At 41.7% G+C, this 23,889-nt stretch overlaps 1 protein-coding gene across 1 annotated transcript in view; it reads right to left on the bottom strand.

The window, feature by feature from the left end:
- Window positions 1-23,889, bottom strand: part of adam12b (ADAM metallopeptidase domain 12b) — a 175,725-nt gene that overhangs the window by 23,688 nt on the left and 128,148 nt on the right. The window contains exons 12-14 of the mRNA XM_053633490.1: window positions 8,908-9,085; window positions 2,313-2,402; window positions 480-675 (exon numbers count right to left, since the gene is read on the bottom strand). Of these exons, the coding sequence (XP_053489465.1) occupies window positions 480-675; window positions 2,313-2,402; window positions 8,908-9,085 (464 nt within the window). The remainder of the gene's footprint in view (window positions 1-479; window positions 676-2,312; window positions 2,403-8,907; window positions 9,086-23,889) is intronic.

Here is a 23,889-nt window from a genome sequence, read left to right on the forward strand (position 1 = left end):
ATGGCACCTTAACCTTAAGAAAGCATAAATATATTTTAACAAAACATGGAAATGGTAAGGAAATTTGGTGAAAGTCAGTCTGTCTACCTAAAAATGGCTAAAATCTTGCAAGCTAAGTATGTTTTTCTCACACGATAATTAAATGTCATGCTTTTATCAAGTAGTTGGATAGCAAAATAGACATAAGACCAATCAATCCAGTTGATCAGATACTGTCAAAATGTCTGCGACGAAATGAACAAAATCAAGATTTTATGTGATTTCATGCCACCAAGACCTCCCAAAACTTGCTGCTGGAGTTTCAGAGGTTAAATGGGTCATTGGGACCCAAACTGAAGGTGGTTCTAATAGTAGCAGTATTAGCAAGGACTACACTTATGCACTAATGTAGGACAGCATGAGCTTTAACAGGGGCTACAGCAAATTTCAGGAATAGCGTATAGCTTTTTCTTCTCATTCAAGCTCTGCTCAGGACTAACCTGGACCCCAGAGTGTGATGCACTGCTGTTCATGGGTTTGGCAGATGCCATTGTAACAGTAGCCGTCAATGGCGTGGCATGCGTGCCCATCGTGCAGGTAGACATTGGCCGGGCAGTGGGGACTCAAACCAGTGCAGAATTCAGGCAGGTCACATGAGTTACTCGACTCTCTGCATGGGGTTCCGGCAGGCTTCAACTTCAAACACACACACATACACACACACACACACACACACACACACAGAAACACATACATACCAGGGTTGCGAGGTTTCCGTCTCAAAAGAAGCCCAATACCAAAACATAACATCTACCCCAAATACTATACATTACTTTTTCCAAGTCCAACATAATGATTGTTGCCAATAATATCATCCATCCATCCATTTTCTGTACCGCTTATCTTACACAGGGTTGAGGGGAGCCTGGAGCCTATCCCAGGGAACTCGGGGCACAAGGTGGGGGACATCTTATATGGGGTGCCAACCCATCACAGTTCACAGTCGAACACACATTCACACACTACAGACAATTTGGAAATGCCAATCAGCCTACAATGCATGCCTTTGGACTGTGGGAGGAAACCAGAGTACCCGGAGAAAACCCCAAAGCACAGGGAGAACATGCAAACTATGGGGGAGCTGAACCTCCAACCCTGGAGGTACAAGGCAAACATGCTAAATTGGTATCATATTTTTACAAAATAAAGAATAGCTATAAGAATGACTTGATAAATTCACTGATGCACAACATGATGGATTCATAAAATAACATGCACACACATAATATAATAGGAGATCACCTGAAGGCTGCTAGAGCATGCTGAGAAGTTTTAGGGTTTGTTGGGCTTTTCCATGACAATAATGATAATGAGTCTTCATTGATCACATATACATTAGAACACAATGAAATTCTTTTCCTCGCATGTTAGGAAGCTTGGGTCAGAGCGCAGGGTCAGCCATGATACAGAGCCCCTGGAGCAGAGCGGGTTAAGGGCCTTGCTCAAGGGCCCAACAGTGGCAGCTTGGCAATGCGGTGGACTGAACCCCCGACCTTCCGATCAGTAACCCAGAGCCTTAACTGCCAAGTCACCACTGCCCCAATAAGTGTTTGTAATGGTCACACAGTCAATTTAGTTTTTACAAGACTTTCAAGAATTTCTGTTGACTGTAGATTTTAATGTATTTTAATATACATATACAATTAACTGGAGACTTTTTTTTTTTCCATCTTCAGTAAGAGTACAAAGGGAAAACCGTGGACCACAAACACACATACAAGCACTACAACACAAAACACATCAAGGACCAAGAGGAAGTGTCACACATACCATTAGAAATACCATTAGTAGCACCAGTGGCACAAACCATAGAGCTACAGAGTGTTTCCTCAACTACAAATACTATAATAGCAAAAACAAAGAAACTAAGGAATTTGCAACTGTTGGACTTAATTTCCAAGATGTTTTTTTTCATGAGTGCTTACAGTCAACAAAACACATGCCAAATTGTGTCAGCCAAGCTGTGAGCCAAAAGATATCTGTGTGACCTTGCCAGCCAAAAAGCACTGCTGATTGTAAGCCAGCTCAGTATTTCTGTCCTCGTTCAGTCAGTGAACTATGCTGACTGATTTATGTGTCTGAAGCCCTTGGAGGAAATTCGGCGTGCACTTTTGGAGTATAAATGACAGTTCATGTTGCTCTCACTAATGGGGCAAAGAGAATGCGTTTTCCACGCTTTCCCTTTTTTCCTCTGAGAATGAGTATGTGGAGGAGGAGAGACAGAGGAGTAGGGAGTGTGTCAAAAGAGAGACAGACACAGATCAAACGAGTACCTTGCAATCCTCACAGCACTGTCCATGGGCGCATACAGCATCTTCTTTGAGAGTACAAGTAGTTGCGTTGCAGCATGGGTTCACACACTCCTGAAATACACACACACACACACACACACACACACACACACACAAAAACACATAGCAAATAAATGCTCGACATGTTAACTTTTTGTTATACAGTGCATTCGGAAAATATTCACAGTGCTTCACTTTTTCCACATTTTGTTATGTTACAGCCTTATTCCAAAATGGATTAAATTAATTATTTTCCTCAAAATTCTACAAACAATAGCCCATAATGACAACGTGAAAGAAGCTTGTTTGAAATCTTTGCAAATTTATTAAAAATAAAAACCAAAAAAAACACGTACATAAGTATTCACAGCCTTTGCTCAATACTTTGTTGAAGCACCTTTGGCACCAATTACAGCCTCAAGTCTTTTTGAATCTGATGCTACAAGCTTGGCACACCTATTTTTTTGCAGTTTCTCCCATTCTTCTTTGCAGGACCTCTCAAGCTCCAACAGGTTGGATGTGGAGCGTCGATGCACAGCCATTTTCAGATCTCTCCAGAGATGTTCAATCGGGTTCAAGTTTGGGCTCTGGCTGGGCCACTCAAGGACATTCACAGAGTTGTCCTGTAGCCACTCCTTTGTTATCTTAGCTGTGTGCTTAGGGTCGTTGTCCTGTTGGAAGATGAACCTTTGCCCCAGTCTGAGGTCCAGAGTGCTCTGGAGCAGGTTTTCATCAAGGATGTCTCTGTACATACAGGCCTGTTTGGTGGAGTGCTGTAGAGATGGTTGTTCTTCTGGAAGGTTCTCCTCTCTCCACAGAGATGCACTGGAGCTCTGAGTGACCATCGGGTTTTTGGTCACCTCCCTGACTAAGGCCCTTTTCCCCCGAACGCTCAGTTTGCCCGGACGGCCAGCTCTAGAAAGAGTCCTGGTGGTTCCAAACTTCTTCCATTTACGGATGATGGAGGCCACTGTGCCCATTGGGAGCTTCAATGCTGCAGAAATGTTTCTGTACCCTTCCAAAGATCTGTGTCTCGATACAATCCTGTCTTGGAGGTCTACAGACAATTCCTTGGACTTCATGGCTTGGTTTGTGCTCTGACATGCATTGTTAACTGTGGGACCTTATATAGACAGGTGTGTGCCTTTCCAAATCATGTCCAATCAACTGAATTTACCACAGGTGGACTCCAATCAAGTTGTAGAAACATCTCAAGGATGATCAGTGGAAACAGGATGCACCTGAGCTCAATTTTGAGTGTCATGGCAAAGGCTGTGAATACTTATGTACATGTGTTTTTATTTATTTATTTTTTTAAAATAAATTTGCAAAGATTTCAAACAAACTTCTTTCATGTTGTCATTACGGGGTACTGTTTGCAGAATTTTGAGGAAAATAATGAATTTAATCCATTTTGGAATAAGGCTGTAACATAACAAAATGTGGGAAAAGTGAAGCGCTGAGAATACTTTCCGGATGCACTGTAAAATGGCAAACAAATTAACTACACTGCCAAAACAGAAATGAGACTCTGGAACTGCAAAAAATATACAGTGGGGGAAATAAGTACTGAACGTGTCAGCATTTTTTTCAGTAAATATATTTCCAATGAGGATATTCACATGAAATTTTCACCAGACATCAGTATTAACTCAAGAAATCCACACATATAATTCAATCCAATTGAACAAATTTAAAGACAATATGTTTAGAAGAATGGGCCAAAATCACACCTGAATACTGCGACCAATTAATTTATTCATGAAGGAAGTGTCTTGCAGCTGTCATTACAATCAAAGGCTTCTCCACTGAGTATTAAATAAATTTCAGTCAGTGTGTTCAATACTTTTTTCCTGTGTCATTTCACTTCATTGTACATAACTTTATTTATGGACTTTAATGTTGTGAATTCATTATATGTGTGGATTTCTTGAGTGAATACTGATGTCTGGTGAAAATTTAATGGCAACACCCTCATTGGAAATATATTTACTGAAAAAAATGTTGATGCATTCAATACTTATTTCCCCCACTGTATATACGTAGTACCTTGCATAAGTATTCACCAACTTGCAACTGAAATGGACTTCATTGGATTATTTCATGACTTTACATAAAGTAGCTGAAAAGTCAATATAGATTGCAAAATTATTTACAACCAAATCATGAAAAAACACCCCACCAACCCCCAAGCTATTCTTGCTGTGGTGCAACCAGTTCCCATCAGAAGTCACATAATTACTTGAATGGAATCAACCTATGTGCAATTAAAATGTCACATGATATCAGTCTAAACTCACCTGTTCCTGGAAGACCCCAAGGTTTATACTGTGTTCCCCAACCTCATCAGGCATTATAGGAGAAGAGCTGTAATCTATATAACTTATATGTATGTTATATATATATCACAAACTTTATATACATAACTTGTACTTTGAACATCTCATGGAAGATGGAAAGTATTAGTCAGACAAGCAATTAATATAGGTACAAATACTTATGCAAAGCACTGTGTACATGGTCTTGTCTTATATACAACACCACAGGAACATTAAAACAGAAAAAAGAGCTTTTAAAAAAACAAGCTTTCTGTAGGTGTGTGTTAACACATGGTTTAGATTAACACATACTGTAAAAAGTCCCTCAACTACATTGTACTTGTGTTTGTGTGTTAGTGTGTGTATGTGTGTGTGTGGCGGCAGGGGGTTTGGGGGTAGTGATTGTTTAAATACCCATCAGAGGGAAAAATGCTGAAACAAATTAAATGTGTAACCAGGATGTGTGTATGTTATTGCCAGAAAAGATCCGGTTTTCATCAACACTTCACAATTGAAGGAAAGGCAAGATGCCTTTCAACCATAAAAAGAGAGAGAGAGGTCAGAAAGACAAGAGTCCAAGAAACAACCCTGAGAACTGCAGAAGTGGTTTAACAGAAAAACATTGACTGGACGCACACCAGGTGTCTGTTCCTTAGTAGAACTCATTTAGGACATCGAGTTGATTTCACAAGGGTTGCAATTATGCCAAGGGTTTGTTTCTGTCTCTCTATTACTTCCTCTAATTCACTCTTTTTTTCCCTTTAACATGGCCCCGATATGTTGGTCCTGTGTTGACAGAACGCCGGGTGAGGCTTGATCTCTTTTGGCTGAGATCGGAATCTCTTTACAGACCTGGCTACTCCCCTGCAGTCTGACATCAGCCTGTTGTGTGTGCATGAGGACAGAACATGGAAAGAGTGAAAATGGGTGGAGGTCCCTCATCTGGCTATCCAATAAAGTCCCTTTATTGAGCATTCATCCTTCCTTTGGCTTGTATTCTCTGCATACTTCCAGATGTGTGAATGTGTTGTTAAATGCCTTGTCAAGTTTTGGTGTGTTATACTGTATATAGAACACTTTGATCAATCTGACCAAACAGAACAATCTGCTAAATGTCAACCAGATGAACTCTCAAGACCATCCAGGCTTTTGGTGAATACCCAAAGTAGATCACATGAAGGAATTGTGTGCATTGCTTACACTGTCATTCTGAGCAAAAAGTAATAACAATTCAATTTGATTCAATTTTATTTGTACAGGACTTTTAACAATGGACATTGTCACAAAGTAGCTTTACAGAAAAATATATAAATTAGGGATGTAAAGTTTAAATTGATAAATTTATCCCTAATGAGTAAGCCAGAGGTAATAGTGGCAAGGAAAAACTCCCTGAGACGATATGAGGAAGAAACCATGAGAGGAACCAGACTCAAAAAGCAACCCATCGCCATCTGAGTGACACAGGATAGTGCAATTATAAATAAATCCCTTCTATAACTCTGTACTACATGGTCAAAAAGTGCAGTTGAACTAGGAAATTCATTACAGTTTACACACGAAGTCTGTTTTGTTGAACTCCACTGTTCACTGATGGAGACTTGAGTGCAGAACTGTTCATGGCAATTGCAGTCCTAAGCCATCATAGCATAACTGTTCATTGCGATCGAAAGCCATCTTTATGGTTTTTAAGTAGTACCATATTCAATAATCTCAATGATCTTCAGGATGTCCATGTGGGGCCATCCTCAGCAGCAGAATGTGATTTCCAATTGGATGTAATTCATTTCACCAATTCATGTACACAATTGGTTTAATTGTCTTGGCAAAGTTACTGACGTACATAATGATAATTTTTTTGCAGTGCAATACATCTGTGTAACAGAATGCATTAATTTATTCAGTTATTCATTGACGGTAGTATCACTGGCCAGGATTAAAACACAACAAGACTTTGCTGTTACAGGAAAATAATCAGTGACTGGTTGATGTCATGTGAAGGGTAGTTACAATTACCATCACAAACATTTTCACAGAAAAGGACGTCACATTTTTGTCTATTAATAGTTACATTTAATAGTGTAGAACATCCTAAAAACAAGCTAGTTCCTGTTTCTGTTCACTCTTAAAGTCTCTTGTTTTTTTCTTTCTCTATGAGGTAATAAAGCAAAAAAGCTCCTTGTCGGGTTACAGAGAAGTCCTCTGTCCTGAAGACTCTTCATTGGTTGAGAAATTAATACTAACTATTACAAAGCTCTGACATTAGAGACTCAGTAAACTAAGCTTCTCCATATCAATGCATGCATTTCATGGATGTCTGATCTGTCTCGTGTATGGTTGGATAAGTTACAGAAATCTCTAAATAAATTAATACGGTTGGTTTTAGGTTTTAGTAGTTTTACACATGTTGATGTATGCCATTTTAGACATCTTGATTGGTTACCTATAGAAAGCAGAGTAGCATATTTTAAACTAAAAATGGTACACAAAATAATTAATAAAAGAGCTCCTACTTATTTTAATACATATTTTTCTAGGGTAAGTGAGAGACATTTTTATAATACTAGTCTCATGGATATTATATTATATCATTTTAAAACTATGTAAGGTCGTAGGTCTTTCGAATACTCAGGGGCTCAAGTGTGGAATAAGTTGCCTCTGGATATTAAAAGTATTTCAAATATGGTTGGTTTTAGTTCGAAAGTCAAAAGTTGGTTATTAGATAGGCTGCAGTATTGTGTATTGTGTGGATGTTAAATTGTGATTGTAAATTTTGCCAATGTAGAAACTTATTGTAGGTTTGTATTTTAGTAAGCAATGCCATAGTAACCTGTCACTAGGAGTGAAGTTTGTTCTTTACATCAAGGACTGTAAGGGAAACAAGTTTTTATCTTTATTGTGCTATCCTTGACAAATGAGTGTATTTCACTACTTTTTTTTGTCTAATAAATCAAATCAAATGATTATTTGTAATTTCTTGTTAAATAACAACATTCCTAATAAAATTATTAGACTTAGATTATTGTGGAGCGTCCACCATACACTTACTAATATAGAAACAATAACGTGTGCATTAATATAAACCTGTGATTTGTGATTAATGCACAATAACGTGTGCAATGTGTGCATTAATGCACAATAACGTGTGCATTAATATAAACCTGTGATTATTAATATAAACCTGCGATCAGCAATAACATTAAAACAACCTGCCTAATATTGTTTAGGTCCCCTTGTGCCACTAAAACAGCTCTGACCCATTGAGGCATGGACTCCAGAAGACCTCTGAATGTGTGCTGTGGTATCTGCCATGCATTATCCTGCTGAAAGAGGCCACTGCCATTAGGGAATACCGTTGCCATAAAGGTGTGTACTTGGTCTGTATCAATGTTTAGGTAGGTGGTACGTGTCAAAGTAACATCCACATGAATGCCAGGACCCAAGGTTTCCCAGCAGAACCTTGCCCAGAGCATCACACTTCCTCCGCCAGCTTGCCTTCATCCCATAGTGCATCCTGGTGCCATTTCTTACCCAGGTAAGCGACACACACACACACCCGGCCATCCACACGTATAATGTAAGAGAAAATGTGAACCCATTGCTCCATGGTCCAGTTCTGATGCTCACATGCCCATTGTAGGCACTTTTGGCAGTGGACGGGGTACTCTGACCAGTCTGCGGCTACACAGCCCAATACGCGGCAAACTGAGATGCACTGTGTATTCTAAAACACCTTTCTATCATAGCCAGCATTAACTTTTTCAGCAGTTTATGCTATGGTAGCTCTTCTGTGGGATCGAACCAGACGGGTTAGCCTATATTCCCCACACACATCAGTGAGCCTTGGGAGCCCATGACCCTTTCGCCGGTTCACCAGCTGTACTTCCTTGGACCACATTTGGTAGGTACTAACCCCTGCATACACCCCACAAGACCTGCTGTTTTGGAGATGCTTTGACCCAGTCGTCTAACCATCACAATTTGGCCCTTGTCAATGTTACTCAGATTCTTACGCTTGCCCATTTTTCCTCTTTCCAACACATCAACTTTGAGAACCACCATACACCCCATTGTAACGAGATAATCAATGCTTTTCACTTCACCTGTTAGTGGTTTAATGTTATGGCTGATCAGTGAAAATTTTTATATCTTATCATCTCTTTGTATTGAATACTTTAGGTCTGTACAACAATTTCAAAATGACTCACTAAGCAACCAGTATAAGAGCTAGTTGAATAATCAATAAGTTGTATAAATCGTACCTCTGGTTCTCCGCAGTCACATTCCTCTCCCTCCTCCACATAACCATTGCCACATTTCTGTCCTCCATACAGCACTTTGACCTCTGGAATGTTGTAAAGACACATCCCCACTCCTTTGTCCAGACTGGCTGCAAGATCCTTCTTGCTACATGTGCTGAACACAGTGGGGAATGGGTACCTGAGAATGAGAGAGACGAACATGACATAGATATATGCAAAAGTCTATTCATTTTTGTCCTTCTAGCTAAGTGCATATGGTGTGAATATGCAGCGTACAGAATGAGGCTTACAAGGTGACCTCTTTTCCTTGCACAGTGAAATCTGGTTGGTGAGAGGCTGAGAGCTTTTTGCCCAGAATCCAAATCTGAGTCTAAATCTATTTGGATGTGCTGGGTTCTGTAGAACATTGATTCATGTGAATGGTATTTTTGGATGAATTCACATGTGCCTGTAATGTAGCCTTAAGGTGTTATCAGCTGCTTCTAAGACAGGATCCCTGAGAAAATTTCAAAATTTAACAAAGCCATGTCTTTTATATATAAAAAACACTTAAGCAAAGCAAAACACTTATCAGTATAATTATATTCTTACTCTTTGATATTCAAACTCAGCCAGCATAAGTCTAAATGGTAAAAGGTCATGGTGGAAATGCTCATTAAATTTCTTATGATTTGCCACTAGGAGAATGATTATACACAAAACCAGGTGTGTTTCTGAATCAAGCTTGACCATAGCACTCTAACAACCAAAGCAGGCAGCCTGAGCATCAGTTAATCTCTCTCGGTCAAAGAGCTGTCACTCATGACAAGCTGGAACGAAGCCACACTGTGAGAGCAGAAAGATCTGAGAGCAGAACAAGATGAGCTCATTTGTTTCAAGTTTACGTCTCTTTTTGAGGCTGCTCCATATAAAATGGGTGTTTAAAAAGTTCACCTTAGAGAGACACACTAAGACACTAAAACTGGCAATGAAAAAGCCAAACACCAGAGCACACTCACGAACATTAGGCTGCAAACACATGGCCTTGAGTTAGTAGATCTTGAGTGAGATCTCTGCTTGAATTCAGGGGAGGGAAAAGTAAAATTTTGATGTTCATAAAGGTAATGGGGCTTAGCACCAACCCACTGGGTATTTACTACATGCTGTTTATTTTTTAAAAGCTTCATTGTGTCTGGGTAAATGCTGTAATATAATAATACACAATGAATAACTGTGAAATTTCCTCTTGATTGTATTAGTCATTAGGCATTTCCTTCATCTACAAAATGTGATAATTAAATGATCAAATAATTTTCCATGCTCTTTGAAAATGTGTGTGTGTGTGTGTGTGTGTGTGTGTGTGTGTGTGTGTGTGTGTGTGAGAGAGAGAGTGAGAGAGTGTGTGAGAGAGAGAGAGAGAGAGAGAGAGAGCTAGCTAGTTCAACAGAAAGGTTAATCATCAAGGCAACATGCAGGTAAGTAACATTTGCTCTTTTCACAGCTTGACTCTTGATCAAAATGGAGATTTTATGAATACATATTTCATGGAGTTGAGCAATTGGCAAGCCGACAAATTTTCAACATCGTCATAAAAGAATTGCCACACAGACAGTATGTGTAAGGTCACAGTAACCCTGACCAGATATGCATTTTATGTTGTCTCTTCAATCAAGATATTTAAAGCCAAAATATGGTATTTAATGTTTCTGACTCACAGAGTGTCTAACCACAGGATTTAAAAGCCAGCAAACCTAAACCTTGAAAGAACACAAATCTTATAGTGCATTAGACAGTGAACATTTGCTATAACTAAAAACAAATTTTGTAATTACAGTATTTCTCCTTTTATTTGGATATTTCCTCTAGGGGTTGCACAGCTGCTATTTTTTTACTAGTAGTAATGCAAAAAAGGAGCTGACTCCTCTAATCTTTTCCATAAAGCAAAAACTGTTTCAGTTCTATTTTTTAGGCCGTTTTAATTGTGCAGCAAAGAATACGTGAACCACATTCAATTAACATCCACACACAAGCTGCAAATTAAATTTCCAGTGTCGAGGTTTTTAGGCTACACTTTTAACAACAAAAATAAATAAACCAGTGCAATATAATAAATCTGTGTATCATATTGCACTATTTAAGGATGTACCACTAGAAGCTCCTTATAGCTTATAGTTTCATGTCTGGAGGATGCAATGTCTATAGCGTGTCTATGTCTATGGGAGTTTTTTCTGCCATGCTCAGCTGAAAATGAGAGTGGATCAGCAGCTTGGAGCTGGCATGCGTCGCCTGTCTGACTCCAGCTGAGTGGGCGTGAATAGCGATGTGCAACCTACCAACATGCAAGTACTCTTTCACACAGTGCTGGTCACAATGGAATTCACTAAAGCACAATGTATGGATATTATTTAAACATTACTTAGCTTATCACTATCAATGTGCTGATGGTCCATTAAGGCATATACATATATATTATATATTATTGCATATATATATATATATATATATATATATATATATATATATATATATATATATATATATTATATATATATATATATATTCAGACTAACGAATCTGAATCACTTTTTGTTTCCACCATGCTGGCTATTTCATCTATGTGACCTTTAATGTCTACACAGAAGATATTTGGCCACAACCTCTTAGGATGCACTGAAAAATAGTTTGTGCAACTTGCCTGAACTATTTGCTGAACTATTTGATTAGAGAACAAAATACAACCATGGAACAATGGACTGCAAGTTTATAGATATCAGGAAACTGAGGAAACTAGCTGGCTGAGGGCAAGTAGCAACACTGAAGCTAATGACACAACCATTTCAATTTGCCCTTATACTGGACTCTGAAGCATTCCCACATAACCTCATCCCTTTAACCCTTCCCTTTTCCTGCCCACTCATCCCTGTCCTTCTATTCAGCTGAAAAGGCCTCATCTCTTACGAGAGGAAGTTCAGTCAGAGGTTTTAATGCTACTCTGGAAAGGAAGCAGGAGAACAGTGCTGGGAATCAAACCTCCCTGAGTCAGGAATGATTGTCACCAGTGCTAGCAAAGCACAACAAACAAAAAATAATGAATAAAAGAGACGAAAGAAGGAGTGAGGCACGGAGGGAGGAACTAGGAGGAGGAAACGTTGGCTATGAACAGCTGTGCTCCCTTGGGGGTGTAGGGTTGATGTTCACACCCCGCCTCCACTGCAATATACTTTAGCTTAACAAAATACACGCAAACAATTCTGTAATTATGGGTAGAGTGTGCATAACAATATCAACTCATGGCTGATATTGTTGGTTTTGCATATATAATACAATTTACAACCTTTATAAGCCTCAAAATACACTACATGGCCAATAGTTTGTGGACACCTGAACATCATATCCATATGTGGTTCTTCCCCAAGCTGTTGCAGCAAAGTTGGAAGTACACAATTGTATATTATGTCAAAGTATGCTGTAGCATTACAATTTCCCTTTACTGAACCTACGAGGCCTAAACTTGTTTCAGCATGACAATGCCCCTGTGCACAAAGTGGGGTCCATGACATGGTTTGCCAAGTTTGGTGTGGAAAAACTTAACCTCAACCCTACTGAAAACCTTTGGGATGAAGTAGAACTCTGCACACCAGGACTCCTCATCCGACTTCAGTTCTTGACCTCACTAATGCTCTTGTGGCTGAATGAGCATGTCATGTATCAGGGAAGGAACTCTGGACTTCAGTTCCCAGCAGCAACTGCACCGTACTCATCAGTCACATGACCACCAGCACCCGAATCACTTTCTGGTTAACGAGCACTCCTATATATAGCCACTGTTTGCCCAGCTTCCTTGGCTTACGTCGTCTAACTATACCTTTGTCTCTGCTGCCGTGTTTTGTCTTTGCCACAGTGGTTTGCATCCTAGTTGTAGAGCCTTTTGTATTTTGTTTGTTTAGTATTAAATGTTTAAAAACCTGCACTTGCATCCGTCTCAACTTCGTATCGTGACAGAGCACAAATCCCCACAGTGGGTGAGATGGTCAGATATCCACAAACTTTTGGCCATATAGTATATAATGAATAGTGCACGACTTTAGAAATTGAAGTATTTTAGTATTACCAGGCAGATACAACTATATATATATATATATATATATATATATATATATATATATATATATATATAATAATCGTGAAACCCCAAATCTTTTCAAATTTTGCATTATGTACTGTAACTAAATTGAGGTTATGGGACAAGCTACACTATCCAGGGTGAAAAAAAAAGGTTCCATAAAAGCAGGGTTTCTCAATGTTTTTGCAGTCGGGGACCCCTTTACCTGTAAACCACATTTGACAGACCCCTTCAGTACAGATTTACAGTATTTTTTATGTATACAATCCAATTATGTATTATATATTAGGCTAATTACTTAATTACAGAACAAAACAGATGCAAGTTGACGTTATTTATAAGCCTACCTGGTTTGGGGTTTTAAGATTTAAGTTAAACACATTCAGTTCATGTGACCTGTTAAAAAGGTAAATAACTTTTTTTAAAAAAACCCTCAATTATAAGTATAAGAACTTTGATAACAACAACAGTAATAAAAAAACATGGACCCCCTGGCTATGCTACATGGATCCCTGCGAGCCAGGCCCCACTTATATACCTCGTATATATGCAGCAGTATGAAAATAGGTTGGCATCTAGTAAATGAAGAACCGCTTTGTGGTCCATTACAATGGTTGTAAATAATATAGTTTCTTTACAGAGCCTTCAAGGTGCAATAAAAACATTTTCTTAATTTTTCTTAGTCAAATTGAATATGTCCTTTCATTTTTATAATTATATGTATTCTCTCACATATTTCATATGTTCTCTTTGTGTTGGTAAGGGTTCTCCGATTTCCTCCCACCTCCCAAAAACATGACAGTAGCCTTCTCTATTCTCTATAATTGCCCCTGGGTATGTATGAGTGTCTGAGGGTGTGTGTGTGTGTGTGTGTGTGTGTGTGTGTGTGTGCATATAGACCTGTTTATATTCATTGCCTTCTGAATCCTAAGTCCAAAAACAAGTTCACAAAATTTTGCCTTCCTTTCACGACAGAAAATGTTATTAACAACATGACCTGTACGACTTAGAAAAACCACAAGAAAAGTTCTTTGAAGTGGAATTTCCATGGGATGCAATTTCATTGCATCCTGTCCCTCATTACCTTCACACCAAGCCCATTTCCTCCTGCTTAACCCCCTTCTATAACCTCATTGCTGACAAAAAAAATTATGTTGATATATGAGGAAAAAGGAATGTCCTTCCAATGTTGCAGTCAGACTACTTTTATTTATTTATTTATTTGACAGAGGATGGAATGCTAATGACACATTGTTGTAGAAGTGAGAAATCAGTACTGAAGCACTAATGGCCATAACACTTGGCAATAAAAATCCAAACATACAGGTGCATCTCAAAAAATTAGAATATTGTGGAAAAGTAATTAAAAAAAATTTTTTTTTTTTACACATATTACACATAAAGTGCAATATTTCAAGCCTTTTTTGTTTTAATCTTGAAGATTACGGCTTACAGCTCATGGAAATAAAAAATCCAGTATCTCAAAATATTAGAATAAAGAATTTATGATACAGAAATGTCGACCTTCTAAAAAGTACATTAATTTGCTTGATCGGGGCTCCTTTCACATGAATTACTGCATCAATGCGCTGTGGAATGGAGGCAATCAGCCTGTGGCACTGCTGAGGTGTTCTGGAAGCCCAGGTTGCTTTGAAAGCAGCCTTCAGCTCGTCTGTATTGTTGGGTCTGGTGTCTCTCATAGATTCTCTATGGGGTTCAGGTCAGGCGAGCTGGCTGGCCAATTAAGCACAGTAATACTATGGTCAGCAAACCAGTTACTAGTAGTTTTGGCACTGTGGGCAGGTGCCAAGTCCTGCTGGAAAAGGAAATCAGCATCTCCATAAAGCTTGTCAGCAGATGAAGCATGAAGTGGTCTAAAATCTCCTGGTAGATGCTGCATTGACTCTCGACTTGAGAAAACACAGTGGACCAACACCAGCAGATGACATGGCCCCCCAAATCATCACTGACTGTGGAAACGTCACACTGGACTTCAAGCAACTTGGATTCTGTGCCTCTCCATTCTTCCTCCAGACTCTGGTTCCTTGATTTCCAAATGAAATACAAAATTTACTTTCACCTTCCCCATGATTGTGGTTATGTGTACTGAACCAGACTGAGAGATTAAAGGCTCAGGAAACCTTTGTAGGTATTTTGAGTCAATTAGCTGATTAGAGCTCTTCTCAGGTCGTCATTTGTGTATTATAAATTCTTTATTCTGATATTTTGCGATACTGGATTTTTGATTTCCATGAGCTATAAGATGTAATCACCAAGATTAAAACAAAAAAAAAAGGCTTGAAATACTTCGCTTTATGTGTAATGAATCTAGAATATATGAAAGTTCCACTTTCTGAATTAAATTACGGGGGGGGGGGGATAACTTTTCCATGATATTGAAATTTTTGGAGATGCACCTGTACATAGGGCTATATGAGTTAGGTTGAGTGTTTGTAGAAAGTAAATACTGGAATTGCACATATCAGTATTCAGTTGTGTGTGGGAGGTATGTTTGTGTGTTATCATCTTAAGCAAGGAGCAGTATTAAGTCCAGTGCCACTGTCTGACAGTGTGATATAACCATAATATGTCATGCTGAAATGTATGTTTCAGGCTGTAAATTCACTTAGAAAACTATGGAATGCCATTTGAGACCAATATTAAACACATAATTAATGCATTATCCATTTAAGTCCATGGCTCAGTTTTTTAATGTTTTTTTTTTTTTTTCCACACAGAGGACATTGGAGGGAAAAGCATGTTAATCAGAGGCACTGTCTAGCTTGAGGAATACATTTTAAATAAATTTTTTGTGATAAAATCTTGAAATCCTCCAACTACACTTGCATAAAGTGAACTGTAATGTAGCAGATAAGTTCTCAGTCAGCTTATACTTCAAACTATGGGCAGGCTTTCTTTATAGGAGTACACATCAAATTAACAACAACAACAACAACTTATTTTATTAACTTGAAAAATTCAAATTTAAAGCATGATCAAATAACATGCAAGTTATAACTTCTGGCTTTATTAAGTTGTGTGAGTAACTGCTGTTGCACAATACAGAAAAACAAAATGCATATAATAGGATCTGTTATAAGCTGCTGAATTAGGTAAGTCATGTTGTTAAACCAAATTTGGAGTGATTAATGTAATAATTATAATTACTGCTACTCATGTAGCAATATATCAGGAAGATACTGGACTATTATCTTGCTTTTACATCATATTGCAGTTGGCAATGTTTGATCTGCTTGTTTTTTCAGGCTTAAGGCAAGAATTTATGTTTAAAAGTTGTGGTCTAGATCCATCAATCCATCCATTTTCTATACCACTTATCCTACACAGGTTTGCGAGGAGCCTGGAACCTATCCCAGGGAACTCTGGCACAACATGGGGGACACCCTGGATGGGGTGCCTACCCATCGCAGGGCACAATCAAACACACACACACACACTCACACACAATGGACAATTTGGAAATGCCAATCAGCCTACAACACATGTCTTTGGACTGGGGGAGGAATTCATAGTACCCGGAGTAATCCCCCGAAGCATAGGAAGACCATGCAAGTTCTGCATATGCTGGGTGGAGGCAGGAATCGAGCCCCCAACTGCAGAGGTGCAAGGCAAATGTGCTGACCACTAAGCACCTCAGTGCTTAGAAAAACATCTCTGACACCTCTACTCAAGAACAATAGAGTATAATCAGATATATGAACTACATACTTTACAACTTAAGCACATGCATAAATCACCTCTGAATACAGAGAACTTTCCCAGTATCTTTGGATACACTTTGGATACTTAAGTCATCAACTCTGAATAAGGCCCAGTGTGAATAATGACATAAAGCCCAAGAAGCTGGACCCAGTTTGTGCTGGGAGGGGTGGAATATTAATGGAAAGAGCAAGAAGGGCTTTTGGCATGTTAAGTATTTGGCACCAAAACCTGGCTCAGGAGTAACGGGAGTTTGGAGCAATTGGCATGGAGCAAAGCTGGGAGGCCTGGTGGCAGGTCAGAGCGGTTCACAGAGCCTAGAATCAGCAAGACAGAGAGCCAGAATAAGACAGCATTCAGAAAACTGAGCTGTAAAGTGTGTATGAGTGACATTTCCCTGCCAGTGCACTCTCCAGTGATGCTGCAGGAAGTATGCAGATAAGGAAAGCCAGCCATGCACACACGAGTGAAAACACACACACACCACACACAAGTTAAGTGTGCGTGTCCACTCAGACCCTCTCGGATTCTCTCCTTGTCTCGCTCTCTTCTCTGCTGCCAAACCAAACTGATCCCTCTGTTCCTAGCCACAATCTGTGCAACCCCTTAAACCTCCCCTCTGGAATCACTTCACACAACTATCTCAGTGCCCAGCAAATCCTTCAGCCCAGAATCACACTTCACTTCCATGTTTGGTCCACTAAATCCTCACAGTAAACCCTAGGCCCAGTAATGTTATTCTCAAACCACCAAAAAGCTCAAATTTGTGCAGCTCATATTTTTCTTTTGCTCATTTTCCAAGGACAGAGAAAGGGATGAAAAGACATCGGCTTATAGCAAATACAGTTTAGTTTAAAATCAGCTGTCTGACTTTCAAAGGCATCAATGTTATACAGCCGAGTCCAACGACCGAATTATTTCCACTCTTCAAGAAAAAGGCAAAGGAATGTTAAAATATACATTTAAAATTTTCCACTCAATCAAAGAAACTGCTTACGTTTTCTCTAACAAAAAAAAATCACCCTCAAAAATTCTTTTATAGATAATATTTTTCTTTCAAAATATACCCTATTTGTCAAAATTATTGCCATCAGAAAAGTAAATAAACAAACCTTTCTTCTTAAAGAATTTTCAATTTATGTAAAATGTTATTCTTGGCTTTGACCAAATGCTGTACAAATGTCACATTGACCAAATGAGGTTATGTAATTTGTTTAAAAGCACATTCTCATCCATCAGCATGTGGATTTGTCACTTGTTATGTTGCGGTTTCAAAACAAAATGCAAAGCTGCATGCTGACTTGAATAACTTAGGTAAATGATATAAACATATATAAGCACTCAAAATCTCATGGTCATAGAACAAAAATGTGGGGCAGTTGAAAATGTGCTAACGGTAGGAAGTGTGCGCATACTGCACCTTCGCACTGTAAGTAGGATGGTGAGGTAAGCCAAGAAGAAGCCAAACATTACAGTTTCATAATTGCACAGATTAAGGTCAATTTGGTTACTTTCACAGAAGGTGCAAATAATTCTGGAACTAACTGTATTTAATTTGTGGTAAATTAGGAAGTTATGGTGCATTTCACCATAACAAGCCCAGGTCTGGCAATATACCACCTTAAATGGGCTGGTTGCAACTGCAAAAGCTCTGGTTGAAAAAAGGGAACTGTTACTTCCATTTACAATTGCTGTGGAAAAAAAGTAGAAATTCACTGACATAATTTAGGGTTAAAAACAAGGCAGAGAAAGAATCTCAGTGATAAATGATGGTGTGAACGTTTCCCCCTCCCGTTTGCTCTTTGGTACGTCCCTTGACGCTAATACTTCTGAGTTGAAGAAACATCTGAACAACAGAATATTGTGATGAACTGAATGTGAATTGAATGATTCCTCTCGTATAACTGTATGTTGCAGTTTGCAGTAAAACATATGAAGGCAGCCATGGTTGTGTTAGTCCTTATTTGGGGGAGATTTGCGCATCCGCATACTGATGGGTGTAAAGGTTACTCATCAAATTAAAACATGGGTGGCAAACTCAAATTCTGCCCAGGCCACATCAGTAATTTTGGGAGCCCTTTGAGGGCAGTAATGTAATAATAATAATAACAGTAATAATTCCTTACAATTATATAGCGCTTTTCTTGACACTCAAAGTGCTTCACATAGTATTGGGGGGAAATCTCCTCAACCACCACTAGTGTGTAGCATCGACCTGATGATGCGACGGCAGCCATAGTGCGCCAGAACGCCCACCACACACCAGCTATTAGTGGAGAGGAGAGTGATGTAGCCAATTCAGAGATGGGGATTATTAGGGGGCCATGATAGAGAAGGGCCAATGAGGGAATTTCATAAGGACACCGGGGTTACACCCCTACTCTTTTACGAAAAGTGTTCTGGGATTTTTAATGACCACAGTGAGTCAGGACCTCGGTTTAAAGTTTCAACCGAAAGACAGTAAGGCTGTTCATCCATCCATTTTCTGTTCCTACACAGGTTTGCATGGGACCTTGGAGCCTATCCCAGGAGACTCGGGGCACATGGTGGGGGTGGGGGGGCACACACATTCACACATAACGGACAATTTGGAAATGCCAATCAGCCTACAATGCATGTCTTTGGACTGGGGGAGAATACCAGAGGAGTAACTGAGAATACCCAGAGGAAAACCCTGAAGCACAGAGAGAACATGCAAACTCAGTGCACTAAAGCTGTTCATTTTTAACATATCTACTCTCAATCAATTAACACCAATATCATAGACTCTGAAAGCAGAACCAGACAATTCTAGGGGAAAAGAAGGGCTAACAGGAACTATTCAACTGTATACACTATTAGGCCTAGATGATAGCATTTATTTAACTGATTAAATGGTTGTGTTAATGTATACGGCATCTGTTTTCCAAATATCAATGCTAGCCTATATAACATTAAGAAAAACACTTAAGAAAAACGCACATGGGCTTATCTCTCTTGTCTTCATATTCTATCAAGTTTTCTCTTCATTGGGTGTTACGTTTTAAGATTTGGAGTCACAGAATTACACTTAAGGCAAAAACCAGATGTTTCTGACTTGTGTTATAGCCATTGGTCTGTCTTGCATCAAACGCAACAGCTCATTAGATTTAAGCAGTGTTTTAACCCTGTGAGATGTTGAGATGTTGAGATGTGAGCCCATATGTGCTGGACAGTGGCAGTCGCTATGCTACAGGTTTGCTGTGAATTCTAGTTAATTTAAAAATATTGAGTGGTGGGTACTACATGCTGTCACAATATTACATTTGCAAGGTCACACTCGAATGAAATGAGGCAACGGGCTGTGCTTGGTCCTTGGGCCTTGTGTTTGACACCTGTGCATTAAAATTGTGAAATATTTATTTATTTATTTATTTTTATAATGTGTGTCGAAACATCAGAAGTTCTCTGAAGTTTAGTGCTTTCAGAGAACTAATCACTCCAAACTGTCACGAATCGTGACGGAGCAGAGATAGGACGGATGCAAATGCCAGATGAACAGTTGTTTATTAGAAAGAGAGACAGGCAGACAAATCCAAAACGTGATCCAAAACATAATCCACAAACATGCAAGAGGTCAGGCGATTGGCAAACAGGCATACACGGGGCAAGGCAGGAATCTAGGTCGATAAACAAAACAAGAAACAAACTATGACGAGGGACTGGAAGCGGATAATCCAGTGCGATCTAACTCTAAACATGGACCGTGACTATGACTATGATCCAAACTAAACTAACTCTAAACATGGACCGTGACTATGAATACGCTACGAACTTAACTAACTCTAAAGTATTATTAATCTTCCGCCTTGTGTGCTGGGAGGTGCGCGGTATATATGCGGACATAATCAGAGTCTAAACTGCTAGCAGCTGAGAGCAATAAAGACCCACGTGAAATCCCAGCCAATGACAGAACAGGGAGGAGACATGACAGAAACATAAACAAAACACGTGTCCAGATGTCATTACGATCAACAACGGAAAAGCAGGTGCTCGCGCATTCGCGCTTAGAGCACGCTGCTTAAAGGGGGAATCGTGACAGAACCCCCCCCCCAAAGGCACTCCTCCCGGAGTGCCATAAGTCATCCCATTTAATTGGCGGACCCGGCCCCCTGGACGGAATGTCCTAGGCAGAGCCAGGAAACTGCACGGTGTTCTTGGCGGCGCAGGGAAGCAGAGCGACATCCACAGCCGGGCAGGCAGGCTGAGCAAAGTCCTCGGCAGAGCATGAAGGCAGAGCGACGACCACAGCAGGGCAGGCGGGCTGAGCGAAGTCCTCGGCGGAGCATGAAGGCAGATCGACGTCCTCGGCGGAGCATGAAGGCAGAGTGACGTCCACAGCCGGGCAGGCAGGCTGAGCGAAGTCCTCGGTGGAGCATGAAGGCAGAGCGACGACCACAGCAGGGCAGGCAAACTGAGCGAAGTCCTCAGCGGAGCATGAAGGCAGAGCGACATCCACAGCCGGGCAGGCAGGCTGAGCGAAGTCCTCGGCGGAGCATGAAAGCGGAGCGACGACCCCAGCTGAACTGGAAGGCAGAGCGAAGTCCCCTGTAAGGCCAGGGAGAGGAGCGTGGGTCTCCATGCGGCCAGGGAGAGGAGCGTGGGTCTCCTCGAAGCAGTAGGGGGGAACGACGTTTGCCATGGAGCCGGAAGGCTGAGCGACGACCTCAGCTGAACAGGGGGGCTGAGCGACGGCCACAGCTGAACAGGGAGGCTGAGCGACGACCACAGCTGAACAGGGAGGCTGAGCGACGACCTCAGCTGAACAGGCGGGCTGAGCGACGACCTCAGCTGAACAGGCGGGCTGAGCGACGACCTCAGCTGAACAGGCGGGCTGAGCGACGTCCTCAGCAGAACAGGCGGGCTGAGCGACGTCCTCAGCAGAACAGGCGGGCTGAGCGACGTCCTCAGCAGAACAGGCGGGCTGAGCGACGACCTCAGCAGAACAGGCGGGCTGAGCGACGACCTCAGCAGAACAGGGAGGCTGAGCGACGTCCACAGCTGAACAGGGAGGCTGAGCGACATCCACAGCTGAACAGGGAGGCTGAGCGACGTCCACAGCTGAACAGGGAGGCTGAGGCTCTGAGGTCACCAGGTGAACCTTGGGCATGGGCGGAGCTTGGCTGGCCGTGTCAGCAGACTCGGGCGCGGGTGGAGCTTGGCTGGCCGTGTCAGCAGACTCGGGCGCGGGCGGAGCTTGGCTGGCCGTGTCAGCAGACTCGAGCGCGGGCGGAGCTTGGCTGTGCGTGTCAGCAGACTGGGGCGCGAGCAGAACTTGGCTGTGCGTGTCAGCAGACTGGGGCGTGAGCAGAACTTGGCTGTGCATGTCAGCAGACTGGGCGTGAGCAGAACTTGGCTGTGCGTGTCAGTAGTCTTGGGCGTGGGCTGAACTTGGGCGACCGGGTTGGTAGACTTGGGCATGAGCAGCATTTGGTCATTAGGCTGAGATATTAGCAGAGCTTGGTCAACTGGATCAGCAGGCTTGAACGTGAGCTCAGGGACGTGAGACTTGACTTGGACCTCAGGGACGTGAGGCTTGACTTGGAGCTCAGGGACTTGAGACTTGACTTGGACCTCAGAGCCTGGAGGCTTGACTTGGACCTCAGGGACTGGAGGCTTGACTTGGACCTCAGGGACTGGAGGCTTGACTTGGATCTCAGGGACTTGAGGCTTGACTTGGATCTCAGGGACTTGAGGCTTGACTTGGACTTGGACCTCAGGGACTTGAAACTGGACTTGGACTTCAGAAGCTTGAGACTTGACTTGGACTTGGACGTCAGAGCCTGGTGTCGGTGCCTCCCCGCTGACCTCTTGCTGGAGCTCGGCAGGTGAGCCCACCTCGTGGGGCTCAGGTTTGAGCTCTGAGGTCGCCAGGTTAACCTCCGGCTGGGGCTCTGGTGCTAGGACCTCCGACGGGCGCTCCGAGGTCACCCTGTCGATCCCGGGCTGGGTCTCTGCACGGGCTCTCCGGTGGAGTTTCTTATGCTACCGCCAGCTGCTCCTGAAGCATTCCTGAGAGCAGAAGAAAGCTTCCTGGAGGCCCAGCTTCTTGCAGGTGGGACATTGAAGTTGAGTCTCTCTCCCGCAGCCCTCGGTCATACATCTCGGAGATTTCGCCCCCGCGTTGGCCGGAAACTGAAGTGGATCGCTGGTTACTGCCCTGTCCATCTCCTCATAATAGAGGTTGAATGGTCGGTCCACCTGGGGCTGTCCATTGACTCTCCACCCCAGTAAATAAAGACCACGAAGTTGTCCAGGCTGTGAAAACTCCTCCATAAACAGCTCTGCAAACTGAGTGACATCATGGAGGGCTGGCGACCCAGCACTCACCAGCTGCTCCGCCCAGTCACGGGCCGGACCGCAAAACCTGGACACCAGGAACCCGATCCACTCTCTCTTAGTAGGCTTGGGAAATGCCAAGCTGCAGAAATACACCTGGCAGCTGAAGAGGAACTCCAGCGGGTAGCTCCCCAATCCCGCTGTCTCTGGCGGCAATTCAACGGCGTACCTTTGGGGAAATTGCACGGATGAAAAATGCGGCCAGTAATCCGAGCGTTCCCCGATGAGGTATTGTCCTACTATTTCCCTGGTTTCTGTGGCGTGACTTCTCTCTCGTCCTCGTGCTGCATCCATGTTGAGGCGGAAGATTCTGTCACGAATCGTGACGGAGCAGAGATCGGACGGATGCAAATGCCGGATGAACAGTTGTTTATTAGAAAGAGAGACAGGCAGACAAATCCAAAACGTGATCCAAAACGTAATCCACAAACATGCAAGAGGTCAGGCGATTGGCAAACAGGCATACACGGGGCAAGGCAGGAATCTAGGTCGATAAACAAAACAAGAAACGAACTATGATGAGGGACTGGAAGCGGATAATCCAACGCGAACTAACTCTAAACATGGACCGTGACTATGACTATGATCCAAACTAAACTAACTCTAAACATGGACCGTGACTATGAATACGCTACGAACTTAACTAACTCTAAAGTATTATTAATCTTCCGCCTTGTGTGCTGGGAGGCGCGCGGTATATATGCGGACATAATCAGCGTCTAAACTGCTAGCAGCTGAGAGCAATACAGACCCACGTGAAATCCCAGCCAATGACAGAACAGGGAGGAGACATGACAGAAACA

Source organism: Ictalurus furcatus, chromosome 9, assembly GCF_023375685.1.
Source record: "Ictalurus furcatus strain D&B chromosome 9, Billie_1.0, whole genome shotgun sequence".
Classification (NCBI taxonomy): Eukaryota; Metazoa; Chordata; class Actinopteri; order Siluriformes; family Ictaluridae; genus Ictalurus; species Ictalurus furcatus.